Raw genomic sequence first — 18,672 nt, forward strand, 5'->3', positions numbered from 1 at the left:
TATCTAGTATTCATGAGATAAGAATATTTCATACTAAGTGATCAGACTGAATGAAGAGACAGGAAAATCTGAAAGAAAGTAGGAGAATACCAGGGCTTGAATAGAAACCTGAGTTCTGAATTTGCGTGTGGCTGGCTAGAGTAGCTTAGGTGAATTGTTTCATGACTTCAGGTTTTTTTTTTCCTCAACTGGAAAATGAAGAGATTTGATTGAATGGTTACAGGTAACTAAGTTTATATAGTTGCCCTAAATTTACCCTAAATCTAGATGAAAAATTTTGGTAGTAACAACTTACATGGAGTTATATATGTGTCTTTTGAAATAGTCTTGCTATTGAGACCATGACAGCCTTGAAGTTTTCAGTCATTCTCCTTTACATGGCTGTGGTTACAGTCATGAGCCACCACACCCAGCTATGGAGCTATTCTTATTTAAATTGTATAAATGATAATTTTAAATTTTGAGTACAAAAGAGCCTCTTGTTAAAATTGTTCATTGTAAAATTTGAAAGCAGTTTATGTAAATGGGCAAAATTTAAACAAGACAAATATATGAAGTAAAAAGGTTTTCCTTATTCCCCCCCCCCCATTCCCATTCCCTAAAATGACTTTTAACTTGCGTATTCTAGAGCTCCCCTTCCCTTTCACCCTCTTCCCCTCTGGCCTCATTCATATACATATAGGAACATCTACACAGATGTATAGTTTTTAAATATAGAACATCATTTTACTACTATGCAAATTAATATGAAATATATTACATACTTATCTTTGCATTAATATGTTGATACCTTCCTCATTTAGAATGATGAGAAGAAAAATGGCATAACATTCGATAATATAGCTTTATTACAATTTAACAATTCACCTATTGATGGAAACTTGCCTTCAATCATTCACTGTTCTAAATATTATATTTAATCTTGTTCCTGTGCCTGAATATTTCTGTAGGATAGATTTCGAGAGAAGGAATTGCTGAGTCAAAGAGTGTTTGCAATTTGTACTTTATAGTTACAGAGATCCACCTACTTTCCAAGTGCTAGCTTTAAAGGTGTGGGCCACCAAGCTGGGCTAAATTACTTTAACAGTATAGTTTAGACCCTCACTAATATCAAACGACTTTCTACTGTTCCCCTCAAATGAGGAAATTCTTGTTTCCCCATAAAGTTTCCTTGCTAAAACTGGTACAAATGTAAACAATCTAAAATTATCAAAAGTATTTGAAAATGTTATCTTCATAATTCTAATTTGCTTTCCCTGATGCATTTAGTTACAATAATACCAACTGTTATAATTTTACAAGTTTCCCTGCACATTTGATTTTCTTCATTCTAGAAGTATTTTTCTATCAGTTAAGGATGCTTACCACTCTAGCAAATTTAGCTACCATTCCTAAGTTAATGGCCCTGAATATTCTTATTTTTTCCATTAGCCTTGGAGGGGACAGCAAAGTCCATTAGTCCATTGGCAGTGCAGCCTTGTATGAGGTACTCTGAAGACCACTTCTGTCTTAAATTAGCACTACTTGAGGCTAAGCCCAGAGCAACTCCCATGAATCCACATGAAAATGTAATTTGCTTTTTGGGCCCCTAATGCATCCTGATTTGATCTCCCCTTTCATTATTTTTCCTAGATCCAAACTTGAATTTCTGGGATGGGGCCAAACAAAGATGATAGTGGGAATGGGAGGGGACCAAGAACAACATGTTGATTTAAATAAGTGGCCAAATAACAAGATCCCGCTCTTCTGGTTGGCTCTGTGTGGATCAGAAATGAGCAAACCTGTAGCCATTTCTATGTTTTCAGAAGCACATTCCCTTGCCCAGTTAGTCTCTTAATGGCAGAGTGAGCCACAGGAAACCACTGTATGGGAAACCAATGGGAACCGCGTGCTGCTGCTTTTGAAAGTGAAGGCCTCCCTGGCTCCTGTGGCTGACTTAACTGCCTGCCCACAACCTGAACACCCTTCCCAGTCTCATACTTTACATGTATGTATCACCTATTATGAGATAGTTGACTCAGGTTATAGGTTTTATGGCTGTTAGAGGAAGTCCTCCCCTAAGCTGTACATCTTCCATCAAGGCCAACTTGGAGCTCTCCCTTTGATTTGGTTGCTGAGGTCCTGAGTCTGAACAATGGAGTGTTTTCTGGCATATTTGACTTTCCTTGCTGTTACATCACCACAGGATTCATGATGGAAGCAGGAAAGGCCACAAAAGCTGGAGATTGAAGATCTGGGTACTAAGTTTATTGGAAGAACAGATGTCTGACCTAGAAAGTTTGTCCATTCCTGTGCTACCATTTCAGCCAGTCCTCTGGCATCTGATTTTACTCTCTTCACCTTTCTATATATACCAATTTGCCATACAAAATCCATTGTGTTATGTTTTATTTTTACAAATTGCCATACTTTATGTTCTCATTCAGTGTCTTGAAAATGTTTTTTATTTGCTAGATTCATTAAATGTGATACAGTATATACCATATGTCATAGTGTGATTAAAAGTGATTTATTTAACTGTTCTCTTATTGATAGACTACTGGATTGAATAATTTCATTATTATTTTTACAAACAATAGTGGTGTGACCATTCTTGACTCTGACTCATTTTCTCAAACTGTGATCACATGACTCCAATGAAAAATAGCTTTTCTAAAGCCAGGAATTAGAAGGGTAAATCTGACATTTTTTTTTTAAAGTTACATTGATATCTGCCCTAGTAAGACACAACTGAGTTCTCATCTGCTTCTGCTTTTAATCTTTTATATATTTTCATTGAAATATAGCACATACATTATTGTTCCAAGAATATATAAAGGTATGCACATATCGTATATATAATAATATTTACCATTCTAACTTTTTTTTTGAGATGGAGCCATGCCAATATAGCCCTGGCTGGCCTGGCACTTGCTATGTGCCAGGCCAGATCAGGCTGGCCTGAGACTCATGGCAGTCCTGCTAAGTCTTCCAAGTGCTGAGATTACAGGCAGCTGTCACACTTGTTTTCTTCTTGTATGACCCGGCGTGGTTAGAACTCAACTGTATAGACCAGGCTGGGCTTGAATTTACAGCAGTCTTCCTGCCTCTGCCTTCCAGGAACTAGAATTACAGATATGCATATTGTGCCTGGCTGTTCTAACCATTTTTAAGGGGCATTAAGCACGTTTACGTTGTTTTGCAACCATTAGCACCCTATATCTCAACACAGGTCTCATTTTGCCACTTCAAACTCAGTAACTCCCCATCTCCCCTAGCAGCTACCATCCTTTCTAGTTCTTTGAATTTGACAATTGCAGGTATCTCATAAATGGAATATTGTTATTACATGTTATGTATGTGCACTCGTAAGTGTTACAGTATATGGGGGCGGGCAGAGGGATACTTGGAGGAGTCAGTTCACTCCTTCTACCATGTAGGTCTTAGAATTGAATTCAGGTTATCAGGCTTGGTGGCAAGTGCCTTTACGTCCTGGGCCATCTTACAATTTTTTTGTGTGTGACTGCCTTCTTTCACCTTAGGCTAAAATAATTTTTCATCCATTTCTTCATTCCATTTTGTCAGTTCATCTGCTGAGGAGGCTTAAGCTGTTTCTATTTATTTTAATTTTTAAAATTACATTTATTTGTTTGTGGGCATGGGTGTACATGCATGTGTATGCTATTGTGTGTGTATGTAGGTCAGAGGATAACTTGGGAAAGTTGGTTCTCTGGTTTTAGTATATGGCTCCTGGGGATTAAAAACTCAAGAGTGAACAAACACACACCTGTAATCCCAACACTGTGGGAGGCAGAGGCAGGCTGATCTTTGTGAATTCAAGGCCAGCCTGGTCTACAAAGGGAGTCCAGGACAGCCAAGGATACACAGAGAAACTCTTAAAAAAGCAAAGCAAAACAAACAAAAAACCCAAACAAACAAACAAAACAGAAAAACTAAAGAGGGTTAGGCTTGGCAGCCAGCATCTTTAACCTACTAAGCCATCTCACCAGTCCCCATTTTTTAAAAAATATTATGCAGGTGTATGTGTCTGTGTGTGTGTAGCGATGGAGCAGAGAACAACCTTAGGTATTATCCTCAGGAATTCCATTCCCCCACCTTTTTAAAAATGCTCAATAAATAAATATATTTTCTTGAGACTACTGCCTAACACATGTTTATGTTTGGAAAGTGATGTACATAAAAACAACTAAAATAAAAAAAACAAAGTCATAACACAAGACAAGCTGCTTGTTTTGCATTGTTTTACCAAGCACGCATATAGCTATTTGACTGAACTGTGGATTTTCATTCTCTAAATGATTTCCTGTGCCAAAGTTATCACCCTCTAAGTTAAAATAAACATTTTAGATGATGAAGATATGTGTCTCCAGAATTTGTTTAACTTTTATTCGGCAAATCAAGGGTGTTTTCCATAAATTCAGTTGGGGACTCTGGTAACTCAAGCCCGGTAGGACTTCCTCTTCTTATGGTCAGTGTCTGCTCCAAAAGACACTCAATGCACGATTTGCCTAAAGTTTTGTGCTCTGTTACATTTCTAGTTCCTACTTCAAATGTTAGGTTCTTAGCCTTCCTCAAATTTAACATAATTCATCCATGTTTTCTGACTTTCTAAGTCCCTGTCAAAAGCTGTGGTGGTGTTTTTATCACTTTGTAGTAAACATATTAATGGAATCCTCAGAAATCACAGGTTTTTTTTTTCTTTTCTTTTTTGAGCATTTGAGGTTTCTCTGTGAAGCCCTGGCTGTCCTGGAACTTACTCTGTAGACCAGGGTGCCCTCAAATTCACCACCTGCCTCTGCCTTCAGGGTGCTGGGATTAAAGGTGTGAGTCACCACCTCCCTGACTAGAAATCTCAAGTTTTATTCCTGCTTTCCACACTCAAAATCAAATGATCCTTTTCAAAATCTCTTCACGAGTCAATATATACCTAAAGCTGCCCCCCCCATTTTTTCTTATCTTTGAAATTACAATTACATAATTTCTCCATTCCCTCCTTTTTGTTCTCTGAAATTCATGGCCTGTTTTTCATCAATAGTTTTTGCATATATGTATGTATGTGTATATACATAAATCCCTAAATACACAAATCCAATCTGCTCAGTCTGTATTACTTGTATGTATGTTTTCAGGGCTGACCATTGGTATTGGTATTGGATAACCAATGGGTATGCGCTTCCCTGAGGAAGACTGTTTCTTCTGCTTCCAGACTTCCTTAGTTGCCTGCAGTTCTTTGCGTAGGCTTGAGGCCTCATGGTCCCCCCACCCACCTCCATCCCCGTTGTCTTTGTTCAGCTCATGTTTAGGCAGTCATGTTGGTGAGACTTTATGGGTGTAGCCTCTGCTATTACTAGGAGATACACTATCACAGCAAACTTCCTGATACTTTATCTGGAGTTTAAAACTTTTCTTCCCCCATTTGTCCCTGAGCCTTAAGTGCAGTAGTGTCTTGTAGACCTACCACTTAGGAGTGGGCTCGACAACCCTACATTTTAATTTTTTTTTTAATTTTTAAGTCATTTTTATTTTATGTGTATTGGTGTTTTGCCTGCTTGTAAGTTTGTGTGAGGGTGGGAGATCCTCTGGAACTGGATTTGCAGACAGTTGTTATCTGCCATGTTGGTGTTGGGAATTGAACCCAGGTCCTCAGGAAGAACAGCCGACAGCTTAACCTTAACCTCTTAACCTCTGGGCCGACAACTCTGCATTTTGTTTGGCTGTGGTTTTCTGTAGTGGTTTTTGTCTGTTGCAAAGAGAATTTTCCTTGATGAGGGGTGAAGACTACACTTACCTGCCCCCTCTTGAAATATGGTCTCATTGGCCTACAACTCGACCAATTAAGATAGACCCGCTGTCCAGCAGGTTCTAGGGATCTTCCTGTTTTCACCCCTGTGTTTTACAAGTGTGCACCACCATGCCTGGCTTTTTTAGGTAGGTCCTCATGTTTGCAAGGCAAAAAATGTACTTTACTGACTGAAGTATCTTCCCAGATTTTTTTTCCTTTTGGGGCCTATTGTGACTCAACTACAAGGAGGCAGATAAAACAATTGATGAAAAAAAATGTTTTTATACCGGGGTTTATGTAGCCCAGTCTGACCTTGAACTCACTGTGTAGTCAGTTCCCAAGTGTTAGGCTTTATGGTACATGCCAATACAGCTGATTTATGCCGTCCTGGGTGTTAAACCTGTCCTCGTATACACTATTTGCTTATAGAAGCATCCTACCAACTGAACTATATCCCTAACCCTGATGAAAAGCATTTGCAAAGTTATTTTGAGACAGAGTCTTACTATGGAGATCAGGATGGCCTTGAATTCACAGAAATATGTCTGCCTCTGCTTCCGTGGTGCTGGAATTGAAGGTGTGTGCTACCATACATTACTAAAACCTTTGTAATATAATAGTCATATTTTTTCTTTGAATATAAAATAATGGATATTTTATATGAATAAACATAAGTAGTGCAATAGAAATATATAAAAATATATAAATCATATGAATATAATAAGTATAAATAAATAATGAATATATTTTGAATTAATATATGAATACATAGAATGTATTTTGATCATGGCCACCATTCACTCCCTCTCCAGCTCATGAACCTTCTTTCAGTGTTTACTTCCACGTCCTTATCTTCTTTTTAAAAAAACCCATTGAGTCCAGTGAGTGCTACTCGTATATTTGGGCCATCCTCTGGAGCATGGGCAATTTATTGAGGGCAACCTCTTTGGAAAAAAAAAAAAAAACTCCCTATCTCACCCCCTACCCCAAGGTCCACTAATTCCTCAGGTTAGGGGTGGAGCTCTGGAAACCCTTCCTTGACTCATGCTAGAGTGATGACTGATCATGCAATGGCCCTGACATGCCCAGAAGACATTGATTCATAGCAGTCTTTCTTAACTTCTGTCTCTTACAGTCTGTCAGCTTCCTCTTTACACAGTGCTCCCTGAGGTGCATGAGCATGTGAATGTTTATGTGTAAGGCCGAGCACGCCATAGTCACTTATCCTCTGTACTTTGACTAGTTGTGTCTGTGTTAACTTGCTGTCCACAGCACAAAGAAAATTCTGAAGAGATCTGAGAGCTGCAGTAATCTATAGGTATAAAGATAAGAATTTAGAAGGGTTTTTTAAAAAATTGTATTTGGCAAAACAATAGCAGTAGTTTTTCCCCCTAGGGCCTATGGCCTCCCCAGCTAGGTTTATAGTATAAGCCTGAATTCCTTCCCATGGAGAAGGCCTAGGATCCAGTTAGCTTGAAAACTGTTTTGTAGTGCCGAGGATCAACTATTTATCCGGTACAAAGTTGTTCTGGGTGGCAATTTAGTTTTATACTTAATATATTCTTTGACAAGTTTATACATACAAGTTTATTATACAGTCTGGGCAGTCTCCCACTAAGTTTTATTCTTGAAACTGTTCAGAACTGGGTTTAGTAAATGATATATTTATGTATCATACTTTTTTTTCTAAATAAGTAATTAATTGTCCCAACACTTTCCCCAGTAATTTGAAATGCCACCAGTATCATTACTGAATCTTACATACCTGAGTATGTTTCTGGATTATTTATTTTGTTTTGCTGGTGTTGTCCTTATGCCAACATCACACTCTTCAAACAACTACCTTAGGTTTGTTACTCTTTCTTTGACACATAGTCTTTGTATGCTGACTAGAGTCTTCTTAAAGTTGTGATGATCCTCAAGCCTTAGCCTCTCAAATACTGGGACTACAAACATGCACCACCATGTCCAGCTTGGTAGGAATTTTGAATTGTGGCAAAGTATTCTCCTGTTTTTAAACATTTCTTTACAAGTTTCTTTTAGAAACACCCAAATATTCCACGGAAAATCTTACTGTTTTTTTTTTTTAAGATTAAATTGAATTGTTACCTTAATTTTGAGAAAGTAGCCCTTTATATTATAGAGTTTTCCTGACCACATGACTGTAGTAGATTACTCTGTTTAATCGGGACTGGTTAATGATGTGTCTCTCCTTTCATTTAGGCTTCTATGCTTTGTAATACCATGTTTACTCATCTGTCTTTCTCATTCATATGCTTTCTGGGATCTTTTTGTTTCACTTGTGTATTTACAATGTCTGGCATAGAATAGGTCCTTCAGTAAATGATCAATGAACATTCTGTACTACAGAAATTGTTGTAGAATTTGATTAAAAACTGGATTCACCACCAGAGAAAAATGGATAAATATGCACTATCTTAAAGCCCATTCATTTTACAAATTTTTGGCATCATTTTTATTTTTGTTAATTTTCTGAAATCCCTTTGGGTTTTCTCCCACCTTCCCCATCGTTCCTCACTGCCAATCAATCATCCACCCATTGTTATATCCCTTGCCAGGTATTTGCAGGTTTTTTTTTTTTTTTTCCTGGAACGCTGATTGCATTGTAGAAAAGTTTCTGTATCCTAAATTTCCTCCTTACTTCTACTTGTTTACTTAAGCTGAAACCGGCTTTTCACCACTGTAAAATACCATGAACAAAAGCAACTTGAGGAGGAAAGTGTTTGTTTCCTCTTACATTTCCTGACCAGTCCATCATGAAGGGAAGTCAGGGCAGGAACTCAAAGTAACAACTGAAAGAAACCATGGATTAACTACTGCTCACTGGCTTGCTCCCTGTGGCTTTCTCAGCCAGCTTTCTTATACTACTCAAGACTGCCTGCCCAGGTATGGTCTACCTAGGCTAGGCCTTCCCACATCAATCACTGATTAAGAAAATGTCCCATAGAATTGCCTCTATGCCAATTTGGTGGGTCATTTTCCCAATTGAGGTTCTCTCTTTCCAGATTTCTAGGTTTGTGTCAAGTTGCTAAAAGCCAGCCAGCACTCCCGGCTTCTTCCAAAGAGTTATACTTTCCTTATTGCTATGCCATTTTTCAGATATGGGGTCTCACTAGGTTGCCTCACTGATCTCTGATCTGAAACTTGTAAGCTGACTCCTCCTGCCTCAGTCTTCCAAATAGCCAGGACTATAGCTGTGTGGCCTGAGATGAATGTATATAACTTATTTCTTTTCTAATAAACATTTAAGTGGTCTTCAGCATTTTAGTTTACAAACAATGCCACCGTGAGCATACCAACAAAATGTTTTGTTATGTAAATGTGCTCATAGGATAGATTCATGGAATTTGAACACTTGGATCAAATGCATGAACATTTAAAAATTGATAAATAGGCATGAGAAGGGGAGATAAGAAAGGATGGGGGAGAGGGTAATTAGAATATATTATATAAATGTATGAAAACTGTTAAAGAACAATATTAATAAAAGTACTTCCAAGTTTTATCTTAGTTGTTTGTTTTAATATATATTATTATCAAACATACATGTGTGTCTATTTTCTCATACATTACTAATACTGAAGCTTTATTAATTTGGGTAGTTTTGTTTTACAAGAAAAATTATGATCTTTTTATTCTTTATTGCTTTCGGGACATTTCTTGAAATCAGATTATAAATTTCTCATTTGAGGCTCTTGCCTTTTGCAATGTTTCTCTCTGTCCTTTTTTTGTCTTTTTTTTCTTTCTTCTACTCTCTTTCTCTCCCTCCCTCTTTTCCTTTCCCCCTTTCTTTCTCCCACCTTCCCCCTTTTTAAAGACAGTTTCATGCAGTTCAGGCTGGCCTCTAACTCACTTTGGGTTGCCAAAGCTAGCCTTGAACTTCTGATCCTCCTGCCTCCATTTCCCAACTGCAGATTACAAGAATGTACCATTTTAGAGTCTTGTACTAGTATTTAAAATTTTAAAAAAGATTTACTCATTTTATGTGTGTGAGTATTTTACTTGCTTATTTGTCTGTGTACCACATGTGTGTCTGGTGCCTGTGGAGGTTAGAAGAGGGTATTGGATCCCCTGGAACTGGGGCTATGGACAGTTATGTTCTGACTCTGCTATGCAGGAACCCTGGTCCTTTGCAAGAATAAGTGCTTTTAAGCACTTAACCAACTCTAATCACCTTGTACTAGTGTTTTTAAACAGTTGTGTACCATTTCATTGTGAGGATATAATATAATTTTATCTTCTTGGATACTTAGCTAGTTTTCAATTTGTTGTTCCTGTGATATGCATTCTCTTCTTTAAACATTTTTTTTGGATTTATTTTATTATTTATTTGCATGTGTATGGGGGTTTGTGTATATGTGTGCAGGTAGGTGCCCAAGGAGGCCAGAGGAGGATGTTGAATTTCTTGGAGCTGGAGTTGCAGGCAGTTGTGAGCTGCCTGATGTGGTTGCTGGGAATTAAACTCAGGTCCTTTCCAAGAGCACAATGTATTCTTAACCACTGAGCCACCTCTCTAGCCTGCACATCTATTCTTATGAATGAGCACTTCTGTTTTAGTGTTCTATTGCTGTGAAGAGACACCATGACCAAGGCAACTGTTATAAAAGAAAGCATTTAATTGGGGGCTTTCTCACAGTTTCAGAGGCTTAGTCTGTTATTATAGTGGGAAGCATGGCAATATGCAGGCAGGTGCTAGAGCAGTAGCTGAGAGCTACATCCTGATCCATGGAGGGGGTGGGGAGAGACAGAAAGACAGACAGACAGACAGACAGACAGACACATACACACACACACACACACACACACACACACAGAGAGAGAGAGAGAGAGAGAGAGAACCTAACCTAGACCTGCCATGGGCTTTTGAAACCCCAAACCCCACAGTGATACCTCCTTCCACAAGGCCACATCTACTCCCAACAGGATCAGATCTCCTAATTCCTCTCAAATAGTTCCCTGGTGACTGAGCATTCAAAGATATGAGTCCTTGGGGACCATTCTTATTCAAAATATTATGGCATCTTTTTGTATTTATTTCTTAGAATGAAATAGTTTACCTACTAACATATTCACTAACCAGCATTTAAATACTTAAAATCCTTATCTTATAAGGGACAGTATTTATTTTTACAATACTTCTTTTGCTATCTGTAGTACTTTTCAGATTTTTCTATCATTGTATCAAGTTTTCTCCCTTTCATTGCTGAATATTTTCCCACTGTGTTAGTATGTTATGGTTTGTCTGTTCTCTTATTGATGAAAATTTGGCTTACACATGATTTTAGGCTTATTATGAATAAAGCAATAATAAACATTCCAGTACACGTTTTTGTCTTGAACTTGCTATATAACTGAGATTAAGCTTTTAACTTTTTTTAAAAATTTAGTACACACACACACACACACACACACACACACACACACACACACACTCACAAAAGTACCCGGACATGGTAGAACATATGAGGGTCTTTCACTGTTTTTGTCACTGGCCAGCATATTTCAGGCTACTTGGCCTATGAGCTTCTGCTTGATTTTTCTGTCTGCTGCCTTAGTAGTGCTGAGATTACAGATGCACATCATGGCACCCAGCTTTTTATGTTGGTTCCAGTGATTGAAGGTAACTCTTCTGGCACCTGTTTCAATTGTTTTTACCAGTGAGCCATCTCCCTAGGCATCAAGATGTTTGTGAGCTTTTGAGCCTCCTACCTTCACTTCTCATTTTGCTAGGATCATAGGCATGTTCTGCCACATCCAGTTCATGTGGTCCTGGAGATTGAATCCAGGGCCTTGTACGTGGCAGGAAAGTACTCTAACTGAGCCAAATTCCCAGCCCCTTACAAGTCTTACTGTAAACATATGTGTCAGGCCTTAGGTTTGATACCTAGCACTACAAAATATTTCAGTGATTTGTAAGAATCTTAAAAATATTATCAGGGCTTAAGTTCTTTGTCAGATTTATGTTTTACAGATATTTTCTCTACCTCTGTCTTGCCTGTTTGTTCCCTTTTTTCTTTTCTTCCTTCCTCCCCCCCCCCCCCCCCAACAAGGTCTCACTATGTTACCCTGGCTGTCCTGGAACTATGTAGAGCAAAGGCTGGCTTCAGGCTCACTCATAGAAATCTGCCTGCCTGTGTCTTCTAAGAGCTGTGATTAAAGGTGTGTACCCTATTCATCTTCTTAATGGTGTTTTTGCATTAACTGGGCTTTAAATTTGGTCAAATCTACTTGGTAAACTCTTTTTAATATGGTACAGAGCAAAGCTCATATTTTTCCATTTGAATATTAGGTTGTTCCATGACTTTGTTTAAACAGCTTCCCTATATTCTATCCAGTATTGCTTTTTAAAAGTCAAATGGCTATATATACTTTTTTTTCTGTGTTCTTCATTCTGGCTGATGACCTATCTGCCTGACAGAGTACAGGTGTCAGGAGAACAGACACTCCAAATGTCATTTTTTCAAGATTGTCTTTAACATCTTGGGTCCTTTGCATTTCTTATTTGCAAAACAATTTTGTTTTTATTTTTATGTGTCTGTGTGCTTATGTGAGTATATGCCATGTGTCTGTGGTTTCCACAGAAGTCAAAGGCTAGTATCACATCCCCTGGAGCTGGAATTATAGGTGGTTGTGAGCTGCCTGGCATGGGTTGTAGGAATTGAAGTCAGGTCCCCTGGAAGAGCAGGAAGCACTCTAGCTCCAGTTCTTTACATTTCCATATATTGGTTCTTTGAGACACAATCTCAACAATATAACCCAGGCTTGGCCTGGAATTTACTATGTACCATAAACTGGCTTTAAATTTGTTTTTAGATTTATTTATTTTAAAGCCATACCTAATAGCACATGCCTTTAAACCCAGCATTCAGGGGCCAGAGGCAGGCAGTTATTTGAGTTTGAGGCCAGCCCAGTCTACAGCGCCAGTTCCAGGACAGCGAAGGTTACACAGAGAAACCTCCTTTTAAAAAAACATTTATTTTATGTATATGTTTTGCCTGCACGTATGTGTGTGTACTGTATGTGTGCCTGAGGAAATCAGAATCCTCTGAAACTGGAGTTATGCATGGTTGTGAACCACCACATGGGTGCTGGGAATCAAATCCAGGTCATTGGCAAGAACATGTGATTTTAACCACTAAATAGCTATCTCTCTAGCACTAGACTGGCTTTTGAACTTCAAGTACTTCTTCTGTCTCAGCCTTTTGAGTGCTGACATAGTAAGCATGAGTCACCATGCCCAGATATAAAGATTTTTGTATGTTAGGGAAGTATGTATAGCAAAAGAAGTAGGTAGTAGTGTTTTTACAGCATGAAAAGATTGAGACCGAGAAAAGCTAAATGCCTTGGCTGAAGTTTAAATAAGTTAGTGGTCAGTGAGATGGCTCAGTGGGTAAATGCACCTGCTGGCAAGCCTAAGGACCTGACTTTGATCCCCAGAACCCATATAGTAGAAAGAGAGTTGACTCCCATAAGGTTGTCCTTTGACTTTCATGCAAGTGCCATGGTCTATCTGTCTGTCTGTCTTTCTGTCTCTCTGTGTCTCTCTCTGTCTCTGTCACACAGGCACATACATACACACTTCATTTTTTAAAATGTAGAATAAATGACAGTGGGACATACTTGTAATCCCATCACCTGGTAGGCAGAGATAAGAAGATGAGTTCAAGATCATCCTTTCATCTTTAGCTACACAGAGAGTTTGAAGTCAGTCTAGGCTATGTGAAACCCTATCTAAAAAATGAAATGAAATAAAATAAAATAAAATAAAATAAAATAAAATAAAATAAAATAAAATAAAGAAGCTGAATTTTGGTGTTGTTCCTTTTACACAGAAGAACCTATGTTAGTCTTGTATTAAAGTTTTCAAGTACTTAAATTATTTAACATTATTTTTTCCTATGCTGAAAATTGTAGTTTCAGAATTTGGCTCTTGCTGATTACCTTGTTACCATTTTACAGAATATTTAGTATAGTTTGCCGCATTTTTGAGATCACTTAAAATGTTTTTGTTTTGTTTTTTTTGAGACAGGGTTTCTCTGTGTAGTCCTGGCTGTCCTAGAACTAGCTCTGTAGACCAGGATGGCCTTGAAAACACAGTGATCCACCTGCCTCTGCCACCTGAGCGCTGGGATGAGAGGCATGCAGCACCACTGCCTGGGTTTAAAATGTTTTTTTAACTTTTTACTTCGAATAATTTTAAGTTTAAAGAACAGTTGCAGAAATAATATGAATTTTCATAAATCTTTAATTTCGATTCATAAATTTAAAAAATGTGATATTTGTTTTTTATCATTTTATCTTTATAGTTTTTCCTATAGTATACTACTAAATACTTTAGCATGGCTTTTCTAAGAGCAGGGGCATTTTCTTACAAAAATCATAATATACTGAGGAAAATGAACATTAATGCAGTAGTGGTGTCCATATTGGATTTTATACTTTGTTTTGAATATCTTTTGTTTTTTGAAACAAGGTTTTACTCTGAAGCTCAGGTTGGCCTGTGACTCATTATATATTTCAGGGTAGCCTCAAACTCATGGCACTCCCAGATGTCCTAGTAATGTCCTTTGTACCATTTTTCCCAATTCAGAATTTTATAATAAATTCAGTTGTTATAGCAATTGGTCTGCTTTAACTTAAAATACTTCTTGAGACTTAGAAAGCTGTGTGTATGTAGTATTCAGGTACATGTGTTCGTGTGTGTGTGTGTGTGTGTGTGTGTGTGTGTGTGTGCACGTGTGTTCAAGTGTGGAGATCTGAGGTAGAAGTAGGGCATCTTCCTTGATTGCTTTCTCTATATTAAAGCAAGGTCTCTCACTGAACTGGGAGTTCACCAGTTCTGGTTGGTCTAGCTAGCTGGCTTGACGTGAGGTTCCCCATCTGTCTCTGAAGTATTGGGATTACAGGTGGCTGCTGTACCTGCCTCATTTTTTTTTCCTCTAGGTATCTGAATTCTGGCCTTCACACTCGTGTGGCAAGTGCTTTATTCACTGAGCTGCCTTCCTCAGCTTTTTTTTTTTTTTTTTGTCATAATGTTGATACTTCTCTGGGCTGGCTTCAGACTCACTAAATAGTCAGGTATGATCTTGAGCTTCTGATCCTCCTGCCTCCACTTTTTGAGTAAGGGTATGCACCAGTGTCCAGTTTATGCAGTGCTGGGGATGGGATCCAGTGCTGTATGTCCAGCCTGTTCCTTGAATGCTTCATTATTTCAGGAAGCTCCTCTCGAGACAGCTTCCTTCGTTTTGGGGAGCCTTGATACTCAACATCTCCTTCTGTTTGATTTTCTCTAGCTAGTCATCTCTTCTCAGTATTAACTATCTGTATTTATCATTCTGGTTCTGTTCATACATCAGTTCATTGATATCTCACTTTGAAAATCACCATCTAGAACATAGGGTACTATTTCAAGTACCTGTTCTAATTAGCAGAGATGAGTGGGCTGATGAGTTTGTTCTAGACCCTATGCTATTGCTCACACACAAAGATTACCCCCCCCCCTCTGCCACATCAAAAGCTCTGTGGACTTGGATTGAGCCTATAGTTGAAGATTCTAAGACTTTAACTCTGCTATGTTTATACAGTCAGTACTTGAATATCTGTGGTTTAGGATCTTGTACCAGTCTTTACTTTGATCTGTTTTTTTTAATCTTGCTAAATTTATCTATCATTCCTGCTTATCAAATGTATTTGAACCCCAATGACACTCAGTTGCAGTATCTTATTTTCCAGCTTATTATCTGTAAATGGGATTACCAAGACATCAGTGTTTTCATACAGATAACTGTTGAAAGATACTAACAAGGGCAGTGTAGAGCTTAAATCTTTCCAGCAGGATCATAAACTTTCTCCCATTGAAATCAGCCTATCTGATAAGGTTGCCTGCTGTTCATCTACCCTTTTTGCTGTTGAATATACTTTAAGCCAAATTCTTGTCCTTTTTCTAAGACAGGATTTCTATGTGTAACCCTGGCTGTCCTGGAACTAGCTTTGTAGACCAGGCTGGCCTTCAACTCACAGAGATCTACCTCCTGAGTGCTGGCATGCACCACCACAAATGTCAAATAAATAGCTAATTAAATGCCAAAAAGTAAGGGGGAGTTTACATAGCAAGTTTGAGTCCAACCTGGGCTGTATGACACCCTGCCTAAATAGGTTTATTTAGTCACATTTTTGGAGGTTTAAAGTCCAAGGTAGCATAGTGCAAGCTCTGGCAAGTTCCCCACAATAGATGATGAACATATGTGGAACAGTAAGCACATCATGAACTAGGAAGCAAAGTGAAGACATTCTTGCTTCTTCTATAACAACTCTTTTTCAGGAACTTGAGAATCCCATGATAGACACATGATTCCTTCAAAGGCACATCCCAGTGATCTAAGGACCTCTCACCTTTGATGGGCCTGCCTTATAAGGCTCCATACCATTTTCCAACACCCCTATTCTGATGGCTGGCCTTCCAACACATGAACCTTTTTAGAGATGTTCAAGCCACATCCAAACCACAGTAAATAGGACAATGTTATTGCCTGAAAATGAAGTAAAATGAAACATGACAGATAAAAGTAGCTACCTGAAAGCATATACCCAAAATGCCCAAAGAGACAGTGGAATCTAATAATGAAGAAAAAAAATACTTATTTTTATTATTTTAAAGTAATATTTGTTATATTTTATTTATATGAATGTTTTCCTGCCTGTTTCTATAGAAGTGCATCATGTTTGTTTGGCATTCAGTAAGTCAGAAGAAGGTTTGGGATCCTCTGGAACTTGGTATCTGGAGTTACAGGTGGCTGTGAGGCACCATGTGGTTACTGGGAATGGAACTAGGGTCCTCAGCAAAAGCAACAAGTGTTCTCTACCACTGGGACATCTCTACAGCCCTCCATTTTATGTGTATGTATGCCTGAGTTTATGTGAATCACGCATGTGCAGAAGCCCTCAGAGGTCATAAGAGGCATTGGATTCCCTGTAACTGGAATTACAGGTGATTGTGAACTGCTCTTTTAGTTAGGGCTTCTACTGACTGTGGGTAGGAAAGGGTTTATTTAGTTTATACTTCAATGTGACCATTCATCATGTAAGAAACTTGAAGCAGGAAATGAAGCAGAGATCATAGAGACATGCTGCTTAGTGGCTTGCTCCTTGTGGCTTGCTTCTCTGCTCAGCTTGCTTGTTTTATACACACCATGATTACCTGCCCAGGAATGGTACCACCCACAAAGGGCTGAACTCTCCCACAACAAGCATTAACTAAGAAAAGTGCCCTCCAGACTTGCCAATGGGCTAATCTGGTGAGAGCATTTTCTTAACTGAAGTTTCCTCTTCCCAGATGACTGTAGCTTATGTTAAATTGACGTAAAATTAGCCAGAGCGATTAACTATTCGTCAACCTGGCACACAAACACATCACTGTAACCATACTTTTCTTGTTCTTCCCCAAGATCTCATATTAGTATCAACATCACAAAAGAAACCAATCCAACTTTTAAAAGCCCCATCGCTTTTAAAACTCAAACATGTTAAAAGTTCAGCTTCTTTAAAACATCCAAAGTCTCTTTCAAATATTCCAAAATCTATAGAAAATTCTAATATTTCTCTAAAATTTCAAAGTCTCTTAACTGTAGGCTCCTATAAAATAAGATAAAAAAGAGGTTACATACTTTTCTATTCCAAGAACACAAAACAATCAGGACATAGTCACAATCAAGTCAAAGCAAACCCCAAATTGAACATACAGAGTGCTATGCTTGACTTCTGGATCCCGCTCAAAATCTTCTGGGCTCCTCAAAAGGGCCTATGCTACTTCTACAGTTTCTCTGCTTGTCTCCTAGGGTCAGGCCTATTCCACTCCATAGCTACTGCTCTCCTTGGTGGTCTGGTCATCAACATGGTATTGGCATCTCTAAAATGCTGGGTTCTCTGATTTACTGGGCTGCACATTCACCAATAGCCTCTCCTGGGCTCTCTTCAGAGACTGACCTTACTACACTACACCAAGCCTCAAATTCTCTCAATGACCCCTTTAATCTTGGGCCTTCTACTGCATCCAAGGCTGCACCTTCACCAATGGCCTCTCTTGTCCTCTCACAGTAACAAGCCTCAGTTGCTTTCCATGACACATTCATGCCTTCAAAATCAGTACTACCACCAGGGAAAATCTTACACATTACCATGTTCAGCTGTCAGCATGAAGTACAGACTTCACCTTCTCTAGACCACATCTTCTGTGTGATGACTCTCAGGAAATACTTTCAGAAGATTTCATCTCAATAATGCTGGTCTCTTTTTCACCCTCACTAACTTCTTAGCTCCAGCAAACCAGCATCAGTTGTTCCAGTAAAATAAAGGTTTCACTTAGTGGTTCTTACTTCAAAATATCACACAAATGGCTCCAATAGAATCATTTCCATCTGAAACTTCACAAGCCAGGCCTACATTGTTTGTATTTCTCTCAGCATTATTCTCTTCTAAGCTCACAAAAAAAAACAGTCTACTAACCTCTGAGCATGTAATGGCTTTGCCCAGAGTTCCAATTACCACCACACTCCTCCCCTAAAATACATGGTCAGGTCTGTCACAGCAACATCTCATAACCTGGAACTAATTTCTTAGTTGCGGTTTTTCCATGATAAAACATCATGACCTGAATGGGGAGGAGATCCCCCCCCCTATCAGTGGACTTGGAAAGGGGCACGGTGGAGATGAGGGAGGAAGGGTGGGATTGGGAGGGAATGAGGGAGCGGGACACGGCTGGGATACAGAGTTAATAAAATGTAACTGATAAGAAAAAAATAAAATAAAAAAAGAAATAGTAAACACACACACACACACACACACACACACACACACACACACACACACACACA

General features: G+C 38.6%; 1 protein-coding gene across 2 annotated transcripts in view; it reads left to right on the plus strand.

Annotated features, from left to right (window-relative positions):
* Positions 1-18,672, plus strand: part of Snx12 (sorting nexin 12) — a 126,412-nt gene that overhangs the window by 15,233 nt on the left and 92,507 nt on the right. Inside the window, exon 5 of one of the 2 annotated variants that reach the window (XM_055605060.1) lies at positions 2,186-2,522. The exons of the other annotated variant lie outside the window; for it this stretch is intronic. Coding sequence (XP_055461035.1) covers positions 2,186-2,194 — 9 coding nt within the window. The 3' untranslated portion in view covers positions 2,195-2,522. Of the gene's footprint in view, positions 1-2,185; positions 2,523-18,672 lie in introns of those variants that run through there. 2 annotated transcript variants of the gene reach the window in all.

The sequence above is a fragment of the Psammomys obesus genome, unplaced genomic scaffold, assembly GCF_907164565.1.
Source record: "Psammomys obesus unplaced genomic scaffold, mPsaObe1.curated_primary_1811, whole genome shotgun sequence".
Taxonomy (NCBI): domain Eukaryota; kingdom Metazoa; phylum Chordata; class Mammalia; order Rodentia; family Muridae; genus Psammomys; species Psammomys obesus.